This window comes from Apus apus, chromosome 5 (assembly GCF_020740795.1).
Source record: "Apus apus isolate bApuApu2 chromosome 5, bApuApu2.pri.cur, whole genome shotgun sequence".
Taxonomy (NCBI): domain Eukaryota; kingdom Metazoa; phylum Chordata; class Aves; order Apodiformes; family Apodidae; genus Apus; species Apus apus.
This window is the reverse complement of record NC_067286.1, coordinates 22,730,550-22,754,464: the sequence shown is the minus strand read 5'-3', so window position 1 is coordinate 22,754,464 and position 23,915 is coordinate 22,730,550. Positions and strand designations below refer to the sequence as shown.

The following is a 23,915-nucleotide window of genomic DNA, read 5'->3' as shown; positions in this document are numbered from 1 at the left end:
ACTATGCGTGGAGTCTTAGGCTAAAGAACCTTTAACAGTCACAGAGTAACATATCAATAACATTCAATAAGCATTAAAATTCCTAGAACACAGGCACACATGCAAGCCGCATCTCATGACGTGTATCAGCAGGAAGCTAAAAAGCATACTGAAAATGCAGTGACACAGTCAGACAAATACTAGCTTTTGTGAATTGATTTCAATAAACTTTCAATATGGGAAAAAGTAGGCATGTCAAGACAAAGTACCACTATGAAAGATTTAGAAAGATCAGATACAAACCTAAAACACCAATCTCCAGGCCTTCCAATCCCGCTTTGATTCTACTGTAAATATCTTCTCTCTCTCCAAAGTCTGCGACAATGACTTTTGTTTCCACCTTGTACTTTTCCTCTAGAAAAGAAATGTTTTAACATTTTTAAGTTTTAAATAGTTGAATTACCATTCAGATATTAAGAATGTATCAGTTATTATGGTTTTACAAAATGCTGTTTTAAATAGCTAATACTACACATCGACATTTCCAACCTAGAACAGGAATCCTTGAATTTTAACATAACCTGCACAAAAAGTTTGACGTTGAGCTACGTCTGGTGAGAACTACGTTCTCAAATGATTCAGCATATTTTATTCATAAGGAATGATGATGGCAAGAAAACAAATTATACAGGTTTGCACAGAATAAAAAAAAAATATTGCAGAAATCAGAACACTCACATACATAACAGTGTTAAAGTACAACTTGACAAGAATGCTTTTTCTAGCTTAAGCCAAAATGCTAAATTAGTTGCTTCAGAGCAAGCAAAACAATTATTTATTGCCCTCTTGTTTCCATTCTCACTTCTGGTGCCATACAATTTTTGAATGTTCAGTATTTTGAACATAAATCAAAAAAGGAACATCTGGGTGAACAAGAAGAGAGGAACTTCACCTCTAATCACTCCAGAACTGTTCTGATATGCTGTCATCTCCATCCTTAACAGAACAGGAAAAATATACATACCCAACTACATACAGATATATGTGAAATCAAGTATTAAAAATACTTCACATAAAACCCAATTATGCTTCCATTGAGTGAAATTAATTACATTGAATTAAAACCAGTATAATGTTCTCTTGGACTTGAAAAGAGCAGAGCAGTAAATTAGCATCGCAGCATCTCTGTGTTTTGCTGCACCTGACTCCCACCCTGGCGTTCCTTAAGGAACCTGCATACAGCTTGAGAAGGACTCTGCAACACTTTGCCCCCAGAGCCATTCATAAAAGCAGTGCCATGCTGAAGGAAAAGAATCATTCACAAAAAAGACTGGAAGCACCCAGATTCCCATAATGCTCCTTCCCATTCAAGGAAAGCCACAACTCCCATGATCCTGCTGTCCATTCATGCAGAATCATGAATCTACTGAACTCACTGGTTTGCTGGCTGCCTCCGCTCCCCCCGCAACAGCCCTAATGGCAGATGAAATTATTTCTCCTCCTTTTCCCTCTCCCCACCCTCAACCTCTTCATCTCTGCTGAACAGCTGCATTGTTTAAAAATCCCCTGAGAGATGTTGCTATGTCAAATGACGACGTAAATAGCATTAAGCCCCTACTGCAGCAGCAGTCTTGTGATCGCGTCAGAAGAAAATCAAGTTCAACACTGGGGGGGCAGAAATGGTCTATTTTTGAACACAGCTTTTCTGATATTTAGCACACACATTCGAGTTCTTACAGGACACAGAATTAAAGGCAGCATTAGAGGCACATCTAATACGTGCAAGTGGACTGGCGGGCAAAGACCAAGTCGCACACGTTTCTACACACATGCCATTTTTAACTGTTTTGTGGGATCTGCAGCTGTCCTCACTGTCACTCACATGCCCTTATGAAATGCCAGTAGTTTAAAGGACTCAAACACCATCCTCACCCATTTGCTCAATTGGTACTGGCCCTTTTATAAGAAGCACTCTTCATTAGGATTGTTACCAATCTACCTTTGAAGCCTTCTGAAATCACTAAAGGGATACTGAGATGACAAGGGAAGAAAAAAACCTGAAGATCTAATAGTATAAATAGAAAAAAAAATGTAAATGCTCACACCACTCTTCAAAGACTCTTTCAAGCCTTTAGAAAATTAGCAAAGAGACGTTACATTTTAGGTACTTAAGCAAGCAGCACCCTTTCTGGACAGAGGGTGGATAGTAAAGTGTATAAAAACATATGAAAAGACTGCCCACCAGTATGGCCAGAGGAGACAGTTTTTGTGGTTGCTCACTGCAAACATCTAGGACTGTCTTGCCCCTGCAGATGCCAACCACTGACCAAACCCTCCCTCCACCATTTCATGCCAGTATTCAGGTATCCTGTAACTTCTGTGTACCCTGTGCTCTGTCCCAGAACCTGTGATAGGTGGGATGATCCACTACATCAGAGAAAAGACTAGTAGAGACAACTGATAAAATGGTTCCATGCCAAATGATGATGCAAATAGCATTAAGTCACTTCTATGTCAGCTCGTCCTAGTAGTCAGAGCACAAGGTGCAGAGAAGAACAAGTGTGGTCTGGTCTGTATGAACAATGGAAAAAGGAACTTCCTTGATCTTAAGAAAGATTAAGAACGAACAGATGGGGCTAGAAGACAGTAGTGTACATCCTTGTTTTATCTGCAAAAAAGCATTTGAGATGTAGTGTAATAGACAACAAAACCCAACCAGGCCATGTCTTAAACCCAGGATAACTAGCAGTGACTGACTGGGTTCTTGTTATCCAAGAAGAGAAAATCTGAAACTCCTTAATGGAACTTTCAGCTTTAGGATCATGAGGTGCTTTGGAGCCACAGGGAGGGAAAAATAGGTATCAAGTCAGTTTTTTGCAGTCAGCAACTACAGGATCTGAAAAAGCTGGTATTATCTGCCAACACGTCCAGTATTCCTGATGGTACATTCACAAGTGCATCTGATGTTTTGTCTTTGGAATTGGTACTTCAAATGCTTTGTAACAGGTGACAGACAGAATATTAGAACACCATGTTATCAACAATTGTGCAGCAGTCAGTCATCATCTACCCATAAAGTCTCAGGGATGGGAAAGGAAGTTCAGCAGGCCTCCTTCTCATTTCTTAACTCTGACAAACCAGTGTTTTTTCATCACTTCATTTACTGAAAAAATCAGGGGATAACAATAGTCACTCTACAAATAAGCTTTAGCCTAAACTTGCACATATCCCAGTCTGTGTGACCTTACCCAAAACTTCTGGTAATTTAGCAAGAGACCAACTACGTGCAACAGTATCCTGGTAATCTACTAAAAGCAGACATGATTTTCTGCAACCACACCATCATTGAGAAATAAGTTGTGACCACAAACCACTCACCTGATTTCTCATATATGACAGCTATTTACAACCCATCTAAGTGAAGCAAAAGCTTAATTAATTCCAAAGGCCAAGAGATGTCTCACTGTAGGAGAAGAACAGGTTTGTGACCCTTTAGAGAACTTGAAGGTGCACAAGTCTATGGGACCTGATGGGGTCCATCCCTGGGTCCTGAGGGAGCTGGTGGATGCAGTTGCTAAGCCTCTGTCCATCATATCTGAGAGGTCATGGCGGTCTGGTGAGGCTCCTGCTGACTGGAAAAAAAAAGGGAACATAGCCTCTATTTTTAAAAAGGGGAAAAAGGAAGACCTACAGGCCAGTCAGTCTCACCTCTGTGCCCAGCAAGATCATGGAACAGATCCTCCTGGAAAATCTGCTAAGGCACATGGAAAATAAGGAGGTGGTTTGTGACAGCCAACATGGCTTCACTAAGGGCAAGTCATGCCTGACCAATCTGGTGGCCTTCTATGACAAGGCTACAGAGATGGTGGATAGTGGCAGAGCAAGTGATGTAATCTACCTGGATTTGTGCAAGGCATTTGATACTGTCCCACATGACATTCTGGTCTGCAAACTGACAAGACATAGATTTGACAGATGGATCACTTGGTGAATAAGCAATTGGCTGGATGGCCACACCCAGAGAGTTGTGGTCAATGGTTCAGTGAACAAGTGGAGGCAAGTGATGAGTGGTGTTCCTCAGGGGTCAGTACTGTGACCAGTGCTGTTTAACATCTTTGTTGGAGAAATGGACAGTGGGATGGAGTGTATCCTCAGCAAGTTTGGTGACAATACCAAGCTGTGTGGAGTAGTTGACACCCTAGAGGGAAGGGAGGCCATCTAGAAGGACCTTGACAGGCTAGAGGGGTGGGCCAGTACCAACCTTATGAAGTTCAACAAGGCCAGGTGCAAGGTCCTGCAGCTGGGTTGGTGTAACCCCAGGCACAAATACAGGCTGGGGGGGGAATGGCTGGAGAGCAGTCCTGAGGAGAAGGACTTGGGGGTGGTACCGGATGAAAAGCTCAACATGAGCCACCAGAGTGTGCTGAGCCCAGAGAGCAACCACATCCTGGGCTGCATCAAAATAAGTGTGGCCACCAGGGCCAGGGAGGTGATTCTGCCCCTCTACTCTGCTCTGGTGAGGCCACACCTGGAGTACTGTGTACAGGTCTGGAGCCCTCAGCACAGGAAAGACATGGAGCTGTTGGGAGAGGGTCCAGAGAAGGGCCATGATCAGAGGGCTGGAGCACCTCTACTATGCAGACAGGCTGAGAGAGCTGGGGCTGTTCAGCCTGGAGAAGAGAAGGCTCTGGGTTACAGGAAAGGGCTACAGGAAAGCTGGGGAGGGAGTTTCACCAGAGAGGGTAGTGATAGGACAAGGGGTAATGGTTTTAAGCTTTTAAAGATTTAGGTGAGAATCAGGAAGAAATCTGTGAGGGTAGTAAGATAATGGAATAGGTTGCCTAGGGAGGCTGTTGATGCCCTCTCCCTGGAGGTGTTTAAGGCCAGGCTGGATGAGGCTTTGTGCAACCTGGTCTAGTATGAGGTGTCTCTGCTCATAGCAGGGAGGTTGGAACGCAGTGATCTATAAGGTCCCTTCCAACCTTAACCATTCTATGATTCTGTGACTTATAGGAAATGTATCCAGTGTTGTACTATGCAAGAAACACATTAATCTAAATAATCAGGCAAACCAGGGCTCACCTTCGCTACTAAAAACATTCACACTACCTCTAACACCAGAAAACAAGGATTACACTGGTATTAAAAAACACAAGTAGAAATGTAGAAACTACAGTGAGCTACATCATAAATAAAGACTAATAAAGAATTGTAAAATAGCTAGGAGGTGAGCATCTTCAAATTTATAGTTTTGGAAGCTTGCAAATAATTCAGAGCAGCAGGCCCCCTAAACTGAAATCTTGCTGTTGTGAACTTGGTTGACAGGCTAAAAAAATGCTGAGGAAGTGAAGTTTTGAGACACAGATATACTGAGTAACCTTGTGTATCTAAATGCAAATTCCTAAATCAAGCTTGTCCTAATTATAAAGCTAAACAAAACCACAAAATCAAGCAGCCTGTAAAAACAGCTGCAGAAGCTGAGAGCCAGGGTGGCTGCCCTATCAAGTCATGGCAATGCTTCCAAACGTTGAGGTTATTTCAAGGCAGCATGGCAAGCAGCGCCCTGATGCACACCACCCACACCCCCTCACTCCAGTACCCCACAACATGGCCAGGCACAAGACAACAAGAGACACGGCAACACAGCGCTTGCTACCATCCTCCTGCCTTCCAAGGACAGCACTGGTTGTTCCCTGGGTGGTTTTCCTCATCACTACCTCAAAACATCCACTGTGGCTGAAGCTGCACAAGGAGTTTGTGATGACGCAATCCCCAGCTGCTTCAGAGGGAAGTGCAACCTGACATGTGGGAAGGTTAGTACTGTGTGACAGGCAGCATGTCAAACTCCTTTCTCTGCTCTTGCCCTGACGTTATTTTCACATCCCCAGAAGGCTTTCTTTGATATTTGTTGGTGGTATTGGCTTTTACACAGCATGAAGAAAGCTATTTTTAGTTTATTAACTCATCTTATGAAGGGCATTTGGACTATTCCCAATACTTCCTGTAACATTTAGCTTTCCTTAATGTCACTATTACTGCCCAGCTGTGACAATGTGTGCAGAATGTAATATGTATATACATGTGAACACGAATGTTTTGTCACCTTTTGAAAATAAAAGGCTAAATTCTCCAGCCCTATAATTATTAGAACAGCAATGATTTTAAAAACCTTTCTTTTTTTCAGATTTAATTTCAACAGAGTATATTTGAGAATGACCAGAAGAATTATTTAGTAGGATGAATTCAAGAGTCACTGAGACCAAAAGATGATAGTACAGAATAACGAAAACATCGTGCCCTTACTGTCAAGTCAATTTCAAGACACTTCAGTCAGTCACTCTACATGAATTGAACAAATTTTAAAAGTGAAACAAGCTTCTAGGCTAATTCAGCCTTATTTTTATGTCCCTCATAGTTTCATTTGTATTCAGCATCCACAGAAAAGTGTTTACTGTAGGCAAAACACAGACATTTAAAAGCAGCTTTCAGTTTTCTCCAAAGTGTTACTTGTAAGGGAAAATACACTGCTAATTAGTCCACATCTAATGCACAAAGTAGGATGGTACCCAGTTCAGCACTGAAGTGATGCACATGCTTAAGGGGTTACACAGCAAGCACACTTGTATCCATTTGCTGCACCATTTTAAAAATTATTTTTCATATTAGTGTGGGGTTTTTTCCAAATCATTCGTTGTGAGTAACAAATCAGCTGAGTTTCCTTTCTCTACTCTATGAAGATCTAATAACTAGCATTAATTACTTCCCTCACCAAAATATATTTCTGAAGACACATTAAAATTATCAACACCATTTCCTCAGCAAAGGCTATCAAGGATTTTTACAGCTTTGACAATAAAAAGGGCTTGGTGTAATGGAACTCAACCTGCTAAAAAAGTGACAAGAGACTAAAATATGCATTCACAGAATGAAGCTGGAAGACAGCACTGTTTGCACCATCTAGTCCTTTCCTTATGCCAGAGACCATTCCCTGTAAAGCCCCTTAAAAGAGCCTCATTTTAAGTCTTCAGCCATTCAGCTTCCACCAACTGCCTTAGACTAGATCTGCAAAACAGACTTTCACTCAGTGAAAACAATTCAATACTCATTTTTCATGTAACATTCAGTTTATTTCACTGAGAATGATAAGCAATATATTGCAGCTGTTGTGTTAAGAAATGGTGATTAATGACCCAGAAACAAGCACAAGGGGTCTTGCTTTTGGTATCCACAAAAGCTTGTTACAAACAGAATGTTATCAGAGACAGGTATTAAGCTTCTCTGTATAAAAGAAAAGGCAACCTATTCCCCCACCCATCTACTGCCAGGTGGAGGCAGCAGCGACCCTCAATACAGGGATAATTCCTGGTTCTTCAGTCTGTGTTTCTGAAGTACCAAGTCATATGCTCCATTGATCCAATTTATCCAATTTACATGCTAGGGCATGTAAAACATTAAGACTAAAGACACCACTAGGTCCCAGATTTAGACCTGAACCTACAAACACAATACACAGGGTGTCTGAGGTGTGGAAGAGGCTACTTCTGGCATAGTTTACATTCAGAAAAGAAAACCCAAAGCACCTAATTCACATTTAAACAACCTTTATATACTTCTTTTCCTGTACTTCATGGGTTTACAAACTATCAACACAACACAACAAATACTGCAGAGCAGCACTCCGGCAGTGAGGTTCACAGCAAGCAAGCTTCCAATTCTGTCTGGAAGAGGCTAACTCAGCCTTCCCAGGTGTGAAAAAGCAGTCTGCTAGAACTTGACAGATCACTTACTGCTACGACACCCATGACACCAACTGTTTAACTTTCTTCAACTGGTTTTCATCCTTCAAAGCAAATATGACATGGTCTGTTACTCCTTATGCTGATGGCTGATAAGTAAACAAAGTCCTTTTGCAAGGATGTCACTAATTGCCTGCAGAATGTTTTACTTGTGGCTTGTCCTACCTTGTTGCTGTCTCTAAATTCTCCTAAAGGGTTAAGTAGTCCTAGGACTGCATCCTAGAGCTTGCAGGACATCTTTCAAGTGTTTTGCTCTAAGAATTCTGCTCAGTTTCTTCAAATGGAACTGGGCAAAATTTCACTGAGAAAAAGCAAGAGGAGATGAGAAAACAGAGGAATTGAGAGGGAAAAAAACCACTCAAACCACAGAAGGAGGATGCTTCTAAAACAAACAAAAAAAACCACACCAAAAAACACCAAACAAAAAAAAAATCAAACAAACAAAAGATCAAAACAACAACAACAAAAAAACCCAAAACAAACCCACCACATTGTAAATAGGCTTTCTTCCCAGTTGCTCTGTGTCTTTTATATGCCCTGTGAATTATATGTGGGGTTCACCTATTACATTTATTGACAAATTAATAAAAATTAATTCAGCTTGAATCTTCCATCAGCTCTCTATAGTGTCTGACACCTGCTCCTTTACTAAGTGGCTGACACAATTTAAGGCAAAACCACAGCAACTTTCTTCACGTCATCCAAGGGAAACTTTCTTCAGGTAAGAAAACTGAGAGCTCATTTTGAAACAAAGAGCCCTAGATCCAAAGATTTTAATTGCAAAAACTTGTATTTTCTTTAAAAAGACATGTAGCAGACTCAGTTTTGGAGACTAGTTCTTAAAACAGTACTGAAGGCTTAGAAGACAATGTATTTCAGTTAAATGATCATTTGTGAGAATACACTGGAAAACGTATTCTTTTCTTCAGTACAGAAAGTTTCTTAGGAGCTAATATCATCTGGGTGCATGAAATACTAAGAACTGCCAACTTTAAAGCACCAAATGGGAATTTACTTAAAAAAACAAACTTCTGAATTATACAGTATCTGACGATAAACTCAAAATCTCCCATGTTGCTTTTATATGCACTAATCTACAATTAAGTACATGTTTACACTTGGAAATAGGAACACTTAGCTACAACTGTTTTTTCTTGCCTCCTATGGATCATGCACAACTCCACCACCTGTCCCATGAAGTCACCGGCTAATAACACCACCAATACTAAACTTCTCTTTTGACAATTTCCCTATAGACAAGCTCTCTTTGAAGTGTTTTCCCTACCTGACTGGTTTTCACTACATACATATTGCAGTCCCTAAGAAATTAGCTTCTATAGCAAAGCTTTCAAGTCTGCTCAGAACACACATAGCAGCAGCAGTGCAATAACTGCAGTTTTTCTGCTTGCCAATCCATGGCTCTTGAACCAACTGGTAATACAGAGCACCTGAGGTATCTTAAACCATACTCATTATTAAATGTAGCAAATTAGGGAACAGCCACTTGAAAGTGTTTAACAACATAATACAACAGACACTTATAAAAGGTGCTACAACAGTGTTGTAGCATGAACTAAACTAGACCAATAATTTTGTATAGTGATCCTAGCAGTCAGCATTTGTGCAAGAAAACTTGATTAAAAGATCAAATTTTCCAGAAAACCTATGTAACTCCACGCAAAGGGGGTCTATGACCACTGAAGAGGAAGTTCTATTTTTTTTTTTTTCTAGTCCAGTCTGGATTAGCCTTTGATCTATTTCATAAGGCACACAAAGCCGAACTTCCCTTGCTTGGCAAATCCTACAACACTTAAGGATTCTGAAAAAAAAGTCAGCCTTACAATATGCTTGAAGACACACTGGAAAGTCTTCTAAAGTCTTTAACTACTTGTAATTAATCCACTAATTTTCATTGCTCAAACTGAGCCACAAGTTCAGAGAATTTGGCTTTCCTGTAACATCAGTACAGCCAGTTTAACATGCATACAACACACAAAAATATCAGATCCAGGTCAGCTGGTGTTTAACATGCAGAAAGACATATCAGTACTGCCCTTAAGATGGTGGTTATACAGCTTGCATTTTGTACATAGATTATCACTCCTAATGTAAGTATATTCTACTGTCATAAGAAAGGATTGTTCTGAAACAGAATTAACATACCTGATCCTCAAGAGAGCCCTCATTATTTGTGGCAGAGAGCATCTATCCATTCACTAGGATAAGCATGACTCTGATCAGCAAAAAATACGGAAGGAACAGAAAATATGCAAAGCTCTCATAATTTGAGGAACTGGAATTAGTTAAATAGTCATCCTTCCTTAAAGTGACTAAGGGCCATTACTCAAGAAGAGCAAGCTCACATCAATTTGAAGAGCAACTGTAGGATCACCATGAAGAAGTTTAAAGCTACCTTAGGAGCTTGCAAGTGAAACACCCAAGTAGTTCCAGCCTTAGTTCTAAAAAAGTCACTCTCCTTATACATGCCAACATCTGAACATGCTGCAGAGACCACGTGAACCTGAATACAAGACAATTCTGTCCAGCTAAATCCTAGCAGGTTATGAAAGTGCAACTCAGGCTTGCTTGATTATGCAAACTATCCTAATCCTTCAGCATATGCCACAGTGAACAAGGTATACATCTCAAGTTGCTCAGTATTGTCAAAATAAATGTTCTGAAAACTGAACATGAGTCATCTCATTTCAGAATGGTTTAGGAAAGCCAGCAGAAAAATGTTTGGGTCAGGCCTAACAATAATTATGTATTACAGGCTGCTCTACATAGGTACATGTACCTATTTTTTTTAATCTGAAAAGCTCCCCCAGCAGCTATTATGTACGTGCCAAAAGCTAAAAGCAGGAGATTTATCTGTCTTGTCAGCATCATGCTTAACTCCCAAGGAGGAAGAGATTTCCAGACTGCTGCAGAAAGGGCTATAACCAGTTCAGAAAGCTTGTTGCTTCATGCTCAAGTGTTTGATGCCAGAACAAGATATTTGTAGATGCTTGTATCAGTTCCACTTTTACTTAGCAGGACAACTGTATACAGCATACCTGAGCAGCAAACTACCATTCAGGTACTGCAGTGAACACCCAAAATGCTCACCTTGCTGCAACTTCTTTTGTGGTAGGCTTCAGTACTCAGGCAGGCTACCTGAGCAGTGACACCTACATGGCTTGCATTTACACTGTGACTGTACCGACTGGGGAATCAAAGGTATGTTCAGACATTGCAGTGACATCCTTAAATACAGGACACCAACAAATAATGCCAATTACTTCCAAAGCAGCAGAAGGTAAAAGCAAAGATTGCATCAAGTCCCAAGAAGTCCCTTTACCACATACACATAGAAAGGATGACTGTTCTTCTAGAAAACAGTTTCATATGCCATCTTACACTGAGCACTAAAAATCAGAGACAGTGGCATCTGCATCAACAGACCTGTATACCCCAACTTTTGGTAAAGTAGCAAACTGGTAAACATTAAGCAAGTTTAAGTCCTTGAGTCTTTTAGTCATTCTTACATTCACTAAGTACCCCCTTACAACTTAGATAGGAAAGCTTGTTGAGGCTTGACCTACAGATTATGATTTACAGCAAAGCAGTGCCACTAACAAAGATATTAAAAGTTGTAACAAACTCAAGCCAAAGTAATAGATTTATGACCTCTGAAAGAGAGCAACTCTGACAGTTATTTGCAATAAGCAAATAAATAATTTTAGGAAAGTCTAAGCAAGACAAGGGAGGGTAAGGTAAAAGCATGAAGGTTTCTTTACACAACATCATTATCCTGAGAAATCTGCTTTGTAGTACACAACTCCCACTTATGCTTATCAAAAACCTGTACACACAAGGTTATATTTCTTACTTTATCTCGACATAAACTAATACCTTTGCATGAAATCTGCCTTAAGAGAGACAAAGATTACAAGAGGCATTCTTGTGTGTTACAGTTATACTTTGCTCTGATTGGTTTGTCAGGCATGAGACTTGAGGAAGATTTCTCCTAACTGACGCTGTACAAATACCCATTTTACATTTATGATTGGAATACTGAAGTTGCTCCCTTAGTTTCTGCATTACAGCTACTTAATACACACTTCCTTGAAGAAACAATCCACCACACAGCTACTTAAACATGTTAACTCATTCCCTGTTTTGCTATGACTATGCACACCTGTCACCCCAAAAAAATTTACAGCTCTCTAATCTGATCTTTGAACAGTTCATAAAAAAAAAAGGGGGGGAGGGAGAAGAGGGAAGCTACCCTCATTAAATGTGTATACTTGGTGATGCAATGAGTAACATAAAGAACATATTTCAAACAACTTTGAGTTACAAAGAAACCATCCTTATAGCTGAATCCCATTAAATCAAACTTGATTCAAGCTGAGGGAATATACAAATGAAGCAACCGCTCCGTGTTTTCCTCCTTATTGCAATTTTAGACAGCTACTACGGGGATAGGTGGTATTTTGGGCTGACTTGGTAAGCTTTTCTTAAAAAGACTGACAGTTTTAAAAGTACTTATTCCAGAATTGACCTCTGTTGTTCTCAGAAGTTAAATATGAACACCTGTAAATTTAATCTGCAAGGCCTTTACCACCTGTTTCTGTAACATTTGCACTGTGCACAAGATAAAACCTTTTTCAAAATTAAAGCTGTATATATCAGCATGTATGAAATTCATGTGCTTGCATTTATTTATAAGGAGGCCTGTGAAGCTCAAGAAAGAAGTTTTCAACTCACTTATTTCACTAGCAACCTGGTCCAGTTTTTCTTTAGACCTACTGATTAGAGCCACCTTCATTCCACGTCTTGCTAACTGCAACAAAACAAGAGAGGAGACATAAGAACAGTCATAAATTGCTTTCAAGATAGTATGCTAATTAAAGGAAATGCATAATTTATCAAACATCACAAAAATATATCAGTAGCAAGTTTGAAAAAATTACAATTTTAAATAGAGACATGAAGGGATAAACCAGGACAAAGACTTCCACGCTACTTCTTACTTGATTCCCTTCGTGACAAATTTATTACATTCTCAATAATCCAATAAAGGTGTATAGGCACATTTACAAAACAGAAAAACAATAGCAGATATTTTACAGAACTTTTACAACACCTCTGCAAATCAGAGCAAAGAACTTATTACCCACAATTAAGTTTAACAAGCCAAGATATCCATGGTCACTTCAACAATCATGTTGCAAAATTATCCCAGCACTCAATACTTTAGTCAGGCTACACTCTTACTTTGTATTAATCATAGGTATAAAGGTTAATTTACTCATGCAGCTCTTTTAGGGAACTTGTGTAACTTAGGCTGTGGCAAGGGCATATCCTGGTCATCAAATCAGACCTACCACTGCAGATTTGTAATGTGATCTAATTCAATTTAAAAGTGTCTGTGGAAAGACAGCTAGATATCTGAATTATTCTGCAATGGAAATGAACCATGTTTGTGGCTACTCCAAGTCCCTTGTTCCAGTGCAAAAGAAAAAAAAAATAAAAACTTTTAGAAATCCACAGTTCATAGTGACACTGCATAACATCTACATGTAAAAAAAGCTAAGTTCTCACTACTCCAGGAAAGCTCCTTCACTGTCTTAGGAAGCATATAAGAACAGGTCTTGAAGGAAATCTAAACACAAAAAAACCACACAAAGAAACCCCACAGCATAGTACACTGACAACCCAAAGTGACTTAATCTCATCTACCTTTCTAGCAGACATAGGCAAACCAAGAAAGCTTCCTTCAGAGAGAAGATGAAGTTAATCAGCAAACTCTTGTGCTTCACCCCCACGTATGATCTCTAAGAAGAAGAATCTCAAACTAGATACCTCATGAGCTTAAGAGTGAGGCATGATGAAATCAAAGACATTCTCACTAAGAAATGATAACAAACTGCCACCAATTCAGGCTTATGGACTTACACTTCCCACTCAAGGACAACTGCCTAAAATGGATGGAAAAATCCACCTCTAGATAAGCACCTGGCTAACTGGAATAAACTTTTCATAAAGCCAAGCAGTAGGCTTGAAGGGCAATGGGGAGAAGGGAATAACATGGCATGCTCTCATTCCACAGGATCTAGGCAGTGAAGGCAAATAATTTACGTACAAGTATCTCAGCCTGAGGTCACCTGAAAGTAATCTCCTCAGAGTCTGACTTAGTTGTTGTACCATGGGGCAAAAAAGCCCCACAGATGTTCCTCCATTGACACAGCTTGCTTTCTTTCAGCAGTCATGACCTCTGATCTCCCAGTTTGCTCAAGTAGATACCTGAGCTTTACAGGAAAGTATCCAGCTGTTCTTGTCTCAAAAGCCAAGGAACGTAAGCCAGGCCAACACATCCAGTTAGCAGAACCTCAGCATGTTCAGAGAACTTCCACCACAAGACTGAGCTTGAGAAACCACTGCTACCTTGACGCTGAAGGGACGCATTCTGACAAGCACATCTGAAATCTGGAAATGGAAACCAATCTGCAAGAGCAATGCTCTGAATACAGAGCACACAAAATGCCCAAGGAAAGAGTCTGTAAGTAGAAACAAATAGCACTTGGGAGAAGTAATCAAACTCAAAAAGATACAGTGCTCAATGGCATGTTCAGTTCGAGCCTGATGAAACCAAGATCAGTTTCTGCTGAGCACTCTGAAATAACTGGTAGAGACCTATTGAGTTGAAAAGAACCACAACAGTGCAAAGAGCAATAAAAATCCTCTGAGATCCTAGTACCTAATTATGTTTTTATATAACAAATGAGGACGACCCAGTCACTCTGTAGATGACCTACCATTATACTTAGATCTTTGGCCAGTGTCATGAAAAGACTAAATGAGAAGACCTTAAAAAACATTGCAACAACCCACCCAGAGTAGCAAACATTGGGGAGATGCTCTTGTAGCCTAAGGATTGATGCAAGCAAAAGTCAGCATTCTAACAGAGTTGGCAGATGTAGGTGTCAGATTTCCTTAAATCCCGTGCTAGAGGCTACCATGTTTTCCACTTTGGTAGCAAAATACTGCTGCTGTTAAGGCCCTTTCCTCCGAGGCGGAATGTCATTGAAAGCCTACCAAAGCAGAGTTAAAGCTCTTCTTAGACTAGGTATAGCAAGATGATCTACAAAAAGCAACACTAAGCAGACATGCCCAGCAGAGTAGTGCAGAGGATGCAATGGAATCACAATCTCTAGTTTATTACCAGCATGCAAATACACCCAAGATAAATTTAACTCATTATTTGCAAAAGAAAACAGAAGCCAGCTGGAGAGGGGCAACAAACAGCAACTCCTGACCATATCCTTAAAAGAAAAACTTGTGCTGCTTTGGAATCAAAGACTAGGTGAGCTTTACCCTGAGAAGAAAATTTGCTTTTACTATGGCACTACCGTTTGTGAAGCGATTGTCCAGTGATGGAAAGGATATCAGATAAATAACTTAACTGCAACAGTGGAAAGTGTAAAAACAGCTCTTTGCTTGGAAAAGAAGGAAATTAACAGAGCAGAGTATAAGCACGGAATCCACAAACTCATAACATTCTTCCATCACTTACTGGTGACCATGTCAAACTTTCAAAGAGACAATTCTCAACACAGCATTTCTAACAGACTTCTCCAAGGAGAAGGAAGTAATCTGCATTATTATAAGCACAGCCATGAGTGCCCAGGCAGCTGTGTGCCAGAGGGCATTTCTAAGTAGAATTCTACAGGAATTTCTAGTTTAAAGTCAAGTCTCCACTGGCAGTCTAATGGCGACATCTCTAGAGTTAACTGAAAGATTGAGAAGTCTTTACAGGTAATTCCACATTTCACCCTGCATTCACAATTCATTTCATGAAATAATCTTCAGTCAAATGGTAGATACATGTTTTATTTTAAATAAATAAATAATGATTTATTTTTTTTAAAATGAGCTTTATTCTATAGCCCAATAATAAGTATTTGTATCCTTTGGGGTACTTCTGGGGTACTCTGTGTCTACAGCAACTACAGCTGAGAAGCTGAAAGTTTCCTAGCAGAATCTCACCCCTGTGATCAGCTTTGCTAATAGGGGTTTGAATAGAGGGGTCTGCCAGCAGCACACATCCACGTTTGAAGGCAGCCTGGTTCTCAAACACAAGCAGAAAACAAAGCAAGCTGTAGTTTCTTTCACTCAATAACCCAACAGAGATCCTGAAACTCATCTTCCATGATGTTCAGAGGGTGTCTCCCACACCAGAGGACTTCCCCCGACAGTCCTATGCCCTGGGCACAATGATCTCCTTCCACTTTCTCTAGGCAGCTAAATTTAAGTGTTGCACCATTTGCTTCAGGGCCATGTAACTGGGATATTTGGCATGTACGGGCTGTAAACTCTATGGCAGAATCAGATGCTGTTGGCATCAGGCTTAATTTCCTTTGCAGTCAGCTACCCCTTATCTTGACCCGGTAGGGCAAGGTGCTGCTTTCTGTGAAGCAGAAAGAAATCTGTGGACTAGGGGTGCAGGTGGCAGGGACACACAGGGATGGAAGGGAAATCTAAAGGGTGAGGACACTCTGTAAAGACAAACACTCCTTTCCCCATGGGTTCCATAGAATAAAATATTCTGGAAAAAGGGAATCTCTCTCTGCTGATCTCCTCACACAAAGTCATGCTGGCGCTTCAGAGAACACAAAGATCAGCACAGACAGGCTGACTCTGGTACTGATGCTGAAGTTGTAAGTTATTTTTGCTATAAATTGTTGTAGTCAGCACTATTCATCATGATGTTCTCTGGGTTTATAAGCTAAATTGCCCCATACCAACAGGCACTTTCTGTCTTAAGCAATACATTCCAGTACCATTTTTGAAGCCCACACATCCATCAAAAGCAAAAATACAGTAAAAGAGATAAAGGTAAAACCCAGCTTCAGAGACTTCATGAACTATAGGGAATAACTGGAACATACTGCAGGCAGCTAGAAATGCCTTTTAGTCAGTGCCTGGAAATACCAAAAGGAAATACCAAGGGTTGAGAAAGTTAAAATAATTGTAACAACTAAAAAGTTAAAAATAAAAACTGAAGGATAAAGTAAGGGCTGAGAATAGAAAAAAGGAAACTAATAAAAAGGAATACACAACTTTTGGCTGGTCATCTGAGGGAAACCAGGCATCTATGTTAAGATAAGATGAGATATGGGTAACAGGAGAGGTGCCTGAGGACTGGAGGATAGCAAATGTCACTCCAGTCTACAAGAAGGGCAAGAAGGAGGACCCGGGTAACTATAGACCGGTCAGCCTCACCTCCATCCCTGGAAATGTGATGGAACAACTTGTCCTTGGCACTATCTCTAGGCATATCAAGGACATGGGGGTCATCAAGAGCAGTCAACATGGTTTTACCAAGGGTAAGTCATGTTTGACTAACCTCATAGCCTTCTATGAGGAAATTACTAGGTGGATGGATCATGGTAGAGCGGTAGATGTGGTCTATCTTGATTTCAGTAAAGCATTTGACACCGTCTCCCACAGCATCCTTGTAGATAAGTTGATCAAGTATGGGTTTGATGATCAGGCAGTGAGGTGGATCAAGAACTGGTTGAAAGGAAAAGTCAGAGAGTTGTAGTCAATGGGGCAAAATCTAGTTGGAGGCCTGTGACTAGTGGAGTCCCTCAGGGGTCGGTACTGGGACCGGTGTTGTTCAACATCTTCATCAACGACCTGGATGAGGGTACAGAATGTACCCTCAGCAAGTTTGCTGATGACACCAAGCTGGGAGGAGTGGCTGACACACCAGAAGGCTGTGCTGCCATTCAGAGAGACCTAGACAGGCTGTAGACTTGGGCGGGGAAAAACCTGATGAAGTTCAACAAGGGCAAGTGTAGAGTTTTGCATTTGGGGAAGAAAAATGTCATGTACCAGTACAGGTTGGGGGCTGACCTGCTGGAGAGCAGTGTAGGTGAAAGGGATCTGGGGGTCCTGGTAGACAGGAGGATGACCATGAGCCAGCAATGTGCCCTTGTGGCTAAGAAGGCCAATGGCATCCTGGAGTGCATCAGAAAGGGTGTGGTTAGTAGGTCAAGAGAGGTTCTCCTCCCCCTCTATTCTGCATTGGTGAGGCCGCATCTGGAGTATTGTGTCCAGTTCTGGGCCCCTCAGTTCAGGAAGGACAGGGAACTGCTGGAAAGAGTCCAGCACAGAGCCACAAAGATGATGAAGGGAGTGGAACATCTCCCTTATGAGGAAAGGCTGAGAGAGCTGGGTCTCTTTAGTCTGGAGAAAAGGAGGCTGAGGGGTGACTCATCAATGTTTACAAATACGTAAAGGGTGAGTGTCAAGAAGATGGAGTTAAGCTTTTTTCAGTGATGACCAGTGATAGGACAAGGGGTAATGGATGCAAATTGGAGCATAGGAGGTTTAAGGTGAATATCAGAAAATTTTTTTTTACTGTGAGAGTGACAGAGCACTGGAACAGGCTGCCCAGAGAGGTTGTGGATTCTTCTTCACTGGAGACATTCAAAACCCACCTGGAGGCCTTCCTGTGTGATGTACTGTAGGTGACCCCGCTCTGGCAGGGGGGTTGGACTAGATGATCTTTCGAGGTCCCTTCCAACCCCTAGGATTCTAGGATTCTATGATATGTCTACTGCTTGACAGAGTTCAGACAGCATGACATCTTGCCAAGGATTGAGATACACACTTCCAAATGATAAGAATTCTCACCTCTTCTGCATAGGCTTTTCCAATCCCATCAGTAGATCCCGTGACCACTGAAAAAGAAAGACAGATATCCATGAGTTGCTTCACAGAAATAACTGCAATAGGTGTTCATTAGTAGGCTATGAAAGTACTCATTCCAGTCAAGAGACATGTCAAACTTTCTGGAATAGGTGTATAACTTACTAATCTCTTACAAAACTCACACTAAAATATCCTCATATGTAAGAAAGAAGAAGAAGAGAAGAAGTTATGAGCCTAACAGTTATTTTAAGAATTTTAAGTCCTCTGCTCTACTGTGCTTCTTAAGAAATTTATAGACTAAGAAAAAGTAATTTAATTTTTTAAAAAAATCAGTTATTACTATTAAACCAGCTCTCAACTTGTTTTAAGCATATATTAAAAGAAAAAGTATCTTAAAGTTTGTAAGCATCCAATAAAACAAACATGTTAGGACACAGACCACAGGTCCCTGCTTGTGACTAACCAGTAGTCACTGCCTGTGACCACTGTGCTTACCAGCAGCAAGTCTGAGTGACTGATGCAGCTGTCAGTTGCAAGCTGGGCTTCTAGAGTTTGAACTTGTTCACCTGTGGGTGATTGGTATCTGTGTTAAGCCTCAAGTCTTTCTAGGATTCTTTTCTACATGCTGAAAAGCTCTGAGTGACTCAACATGCCATTAGTTTGACAGATTATTCCAGGGCTCTCATCACACCAGTAGCTGATCATCTCAGTTTGCTCACTAAATAGTAATTCCTCCATCCAGAATCTGCTTCTCAAGCTACTTCTTAAGCAAACACATTCAGCACCACTTTCTTTTTCTCTCAGCTCTTCCTTCTCATCAAACCCAATGCCTACAACTCAACATTCTTGCTCATGCAGCTCTCCACTCATTCATCTGTCTCTGCTTTCACACGCCAAGTAGCTACAGAATATACCAGATTTTTCTGTTTGTCCTCATGTCAGATCAGAACAGCTTGATTTGTGCTTCCATTGCTTATCCCTGAATGCAGGCATGCCCAAATAATTTGGCTTGTTTTATGGTTCACAGGACTGAACGGAGAGTGTTGGTTCAACTCTCAGGTCAACCTCTATCTAACTGAAACTCACAGCAGATCGAGGTGTTGTCTTACACTGGGAATCAGCAATAACCTCCCTCAGGGCATCAGAAGGAGATGTGTTTGCAGATTATTTGATTAGTCCCTGCTTGCAGATCACCCATAACAGTTGACATGCAAACAGCAGCCAGAATATTTCCTAGCTGTAATAACAGCTAGGAAATCCTGTAACCATTTTAATTCCTGTGCCTGCTAGCTACAAATAAGTGGATGTAATAACAAGTGCTGAAGCTGCCAGGGAAGGTTCTATCTGCGCTTGAATGGCCAGCCAACAGTGCAATAACAGGCTCAGAAGGAAAAATCCAGTCATGCCCCTGACTCAAGATAGATATACAGATGATCACAGATGCAGGTACATAGACATACATTTACCCCTTCCCCAGTTTAAAGGTTTATTTGCAAGATGCCATAGATCCAGTGTGATAGATATGCAGGACTCATCCATTAGCATGCCAGCACATAGTGCACACAAAGGATGTCTGTGTCACACTGTTTTGCCACATCCTATCTAGTCACAAACAGAGAAGTGCGAGTAACAGTTTTGTTACAGAAACAAGTCCACATATAGAAAGGTCAAGCCAGGGTCCAAATGACAAAAGCAAGAGTCCTTTGCAAAGAAATCAAGAATACATTTCCAGGAGTCCACCTGCCTGCAACCAAACTTGTACCAATATCGTTACCCATTGTAGCCAGACAGCACTGCAGTCCTGCAGAATGGTACTATCCATTTAGTTCAAGGACAGCTTCAGTTTCAGCTTTGCTAATCTTGGGTTTCACCTTATGCATTACAACACAGTTCGTTATTGCTTCAGCAAAACAACAAAACAAATAGGAGCACAGCAAAAACCTGTACCAGTACCACTCCCCATCAGGCTTACAACAGTAGCTGGACACGTTCTAAGTTGATCCAATGTAGAAAACATTAAACTTCAGTGGCTCAGTGGAAGAGGCTCCTTCCTTCATCATAGTTGGTAAGATACCTAAATAACAGCCATTCCCTCTAACACTTACAGGTCATTTCTCCTCCTTCCAACCCAAAATTCATGGACTTAATGGTTTTATTCCCAGATAACAAGCTCAACATTTTAAAATACTGTTTTCTGACACTGAGCATTGCTCAGCTTCTAGCAACTACAGCTGAGAGAGCATGCTCTGTAAGGCAGGGACTCCAGAAAGCATCTCTAGCACTTCAAAGGCTTAGTAATGTGAAAGTACAATTTCAGTCAAGGATATTTACCTCACTTATTGAATCCATTGCTTAGGTAAATTGTAATAGAATCAGCTGGAGCATGAGACTTAAGACACTGAAGAGCAGGGAAGTGATCTAACTGAAGTGACAGAACGGTTCCTCCAATTTTAGGCTCTACTTCAAATTAAAATAACCTGTAGTCCAGAACTTAAAGTACCCTCCAGAACAGAGCTTGAGAAATTTAAACAAATCTGATGCAGATAAATCACGAAAGACATCACAAAATCTCACCAGGAAAAAAAATTAATGCTTGAGCCATCACCTACATAAACAGGCACCCAGCTGATACTCATTGTTCTGCTTTAACTGCAGGTAAAGCCACCACCATCAGAATAAACTACACAGCTGTTTTTTCTTAACAATAAGGGAAATTGCCCCTCCTTGTCCAAGTGGTAGAGGAACCAAAGAGAAAAGATGCTATGGTGGACCATGTTCTCACCAACCAGTACAGGCTGGTAGACAACATGAAGTTCAAGCACAGCCTTGACTGCAGTGACCACAAAATGGTGGAATTCAGGATCCTTAGGGAAATGAGGGTGCACAGCAAGTTCACTACCCTGAACTTCAGGAGAGCAGACTTTGATCTCTTCACGGATCTGCTTGGTAGAGTATTAGGGAATAAAGCTCTGGAAAGGAGAGGAGCCCAAGAAAGCTGGTCAACACTCAAGGATCACCTCCTGCAAGCTCTGGCACACTGCATCCCTACAAAGTGGAAGACAGACAAGAATGCCAGGAGGCCTTCATGGATGAACAAGGAGCTCCTGGACACAATTAGATGTAATGTCTACAAAGGGCAGAAGCAAGGACAGAGAGCCTGGGAGGACTATGAAGACGATGTCTGAGCAGCCAGGTATCAAAGTTAAGAAAGCTAAAGCCCAGATAGAATTAAATGTGACCAGGGACATCAAGGGTAACAAGAAAAGATTCTACAGGTATGTAAGTGATAAAAGGAAGACAAAGGAAAATTTGAGTCCTCTCCAAAAGGAAACAGGAGACCTGGTCATGTGTGATATTAAGAAGGCTGAGGTACTCAGTGACATTTTTTGCCTCAGTTTTTATTGACAAGGGCTCTGGCCCAAGTTGCAGAAGGCAAAAGCAGGGACTGTGAGAAGGAAGATTCTCCCCCCACTGTAGGAGAGAAGCAGGTTCAAGACAAACTAAAGAACCTAAAAGTGCACAAATCCAGGGACCTGACAAGATCCATCTATGGTTCCTGAGGGAACTGGCAAATGAAGTTGCAAAGCCACTTTCCATCATATTTGAGAAACTGTGCCAGTCCACTAAAGTTCCCACTGACTGGAAAATGGAAAACAGAGACCCCATTTTCAAAAAGGAAAAAAAAAAAGAAGATCCAGGGAATTACAAGGCCAGTCAGTCTCGCCTCTGTGCCTGGCAAGATTATGGAGCAGATACTCCTGAAGGCTCTGCTGAGGCACATGGAAAATGTGGAGGTGGTTTGGGGCAACCAACATGGCTTCACCAAGGGCAAATCATGCCTGACAAATTTCATGGCCTTTTACAATGGGCTCAAAGCCCTGGCGGACAAGGGGAGAGGAACTGACATCATCTACCTGGACTTGTGCAAAGCATTAAACACTGTCCCATATGAAATCCTGGTCTCTAAATTGGGAAGATTTTGATTCAATGGATTGACCACTCATTAGATAAGGAATTGGCGGGATGGTCACACTCAAAGAGATGTGCTCAATGGCTTGATGCCATCAGTGTGGTGAACAAACTGGAGGGAATGGATGCCATCAAGAGGAACCCTGACAGACTCGAGAGGTGGGCCCGTGCCAACATCATGAACTTCAACAAGGCCAAGTGAAAGGTTGTCCTGCACATGGGCCAGGGCAACCGCAAGCACAGTTACAGGCTGGGTGGAAAATGGATTGAGCACAGCCCTGAGGAAAAGGACTTGGGGGTGTGTTAGTTGATGAGAAGCTCAACATGAGCTGGTCATATGCACTTGCAGCCCAGAAAGCCAACTGTGTCCTGGGCTGCATCAAATGAAATGTGGCCAGCAGCTCAAGTGAGATGATTCTTCCCCTCTACTCCACTCTTGTGAGACCCCACCTCGAGTACTGTGTCCAGTTCTGGAGCCCCCAAGACAAGAAGGACATGGAACTGTTGGAGCGAGTCCAGAAGAGGACCACAGAGATGGTGAGAGGGCTGGATCATCTCTCCTGTGAGGACAAGTTTAGAGTTGGGGTTGTTCAGCCTGGAGAAGAAAAGGTTCTGGGTCTACCTGAAGGTGTTTAGTCCCACTTGGTGGGTTTCAATGGAGGTGAACCTTTTTCATACCCCAAAAAGTACTTGACCTAGAAGAGCCACAACAAATGATTTATTAAGAGCTCACTACTTAAATGTTAATGGCAGGCAATCATGAAGTTGTTGACTCACTATGACTACTCTTGTAATCAGTGAATGGACTGAACTAGGGAAAACTGCTGGGATTCTGTAATCCCGTAATTCGTAGAAGAAAAAAGAAAGGAAAGACAGAAGACAAGACAGGAGAGATTTCATTCCATTGAACCATCTCTTGACAAGGGGCCTACAGGAAAGCTGGAGAGTGACCTTTTACAAAGGCGTGCAGTTATAATACACGGAGTAACAGCTATAAACTTCAGGAAGGGAGATTTATATTAGACATTAGGAAGAAATTCTTTAGTGTGAGGGTAGTGAGACACTGGCATAGGTTGCCCAGAGGAGCTGTAGCTGCCCCCCTCTCTGGAAGTATTCAAGGGCAGGTTGGATGGGGCTTTGAGCAACCTAGTCTAGTGGGAGGTATCCCTACCCATGGCAGAGGCGTTGGAACTGGATGATCTTTAAGGTCCCTTCCAACACAAACCATTCTATGATGATGAAATCCTCTTCTCCCATGAAGGCACTAATACCACCAATTTATTAGTGGCTCTACTTTGAGAAGGATAACTTTGTCTCCTTCTCTATGCTCCCACACTATCTACAAGAATAAACATAGTACAAGGACTGCTTTCCAACACATAACCTAAAAAACCACCTTTTTCCAGGCTACGCTTCTCTTTTTAAGGCCCTTCAATAGCAGCCCCCTAGCTCAGCTCTTGCTCA

At 41.4% G+C, this 23,915-nt stretch overlaps 1 protein-coding gene across 1 annotated transcript in view; it reads right to left on the bottom strand.

Moving 5' to 3' along the window:
* The window catches only part of HSD17B12 (hydroxysteroid 17-beta dehydrogenase 12), a 94,658-nt gene that overhangs the window by 38,953 nt on the left and 31,790 nt on the right, over positions 1-23,915 (bottom strand). The window contains 3 exon segments of the mRNA XM_051621100.1: positions 283-393; positions 12,528-12,603; positions 18,465-18,511. Coding sequence (XP_051477060.1) covers positions 283-393; positions 12,528-12,603; positions 18,465-18,511 — 234 coding nt within the window.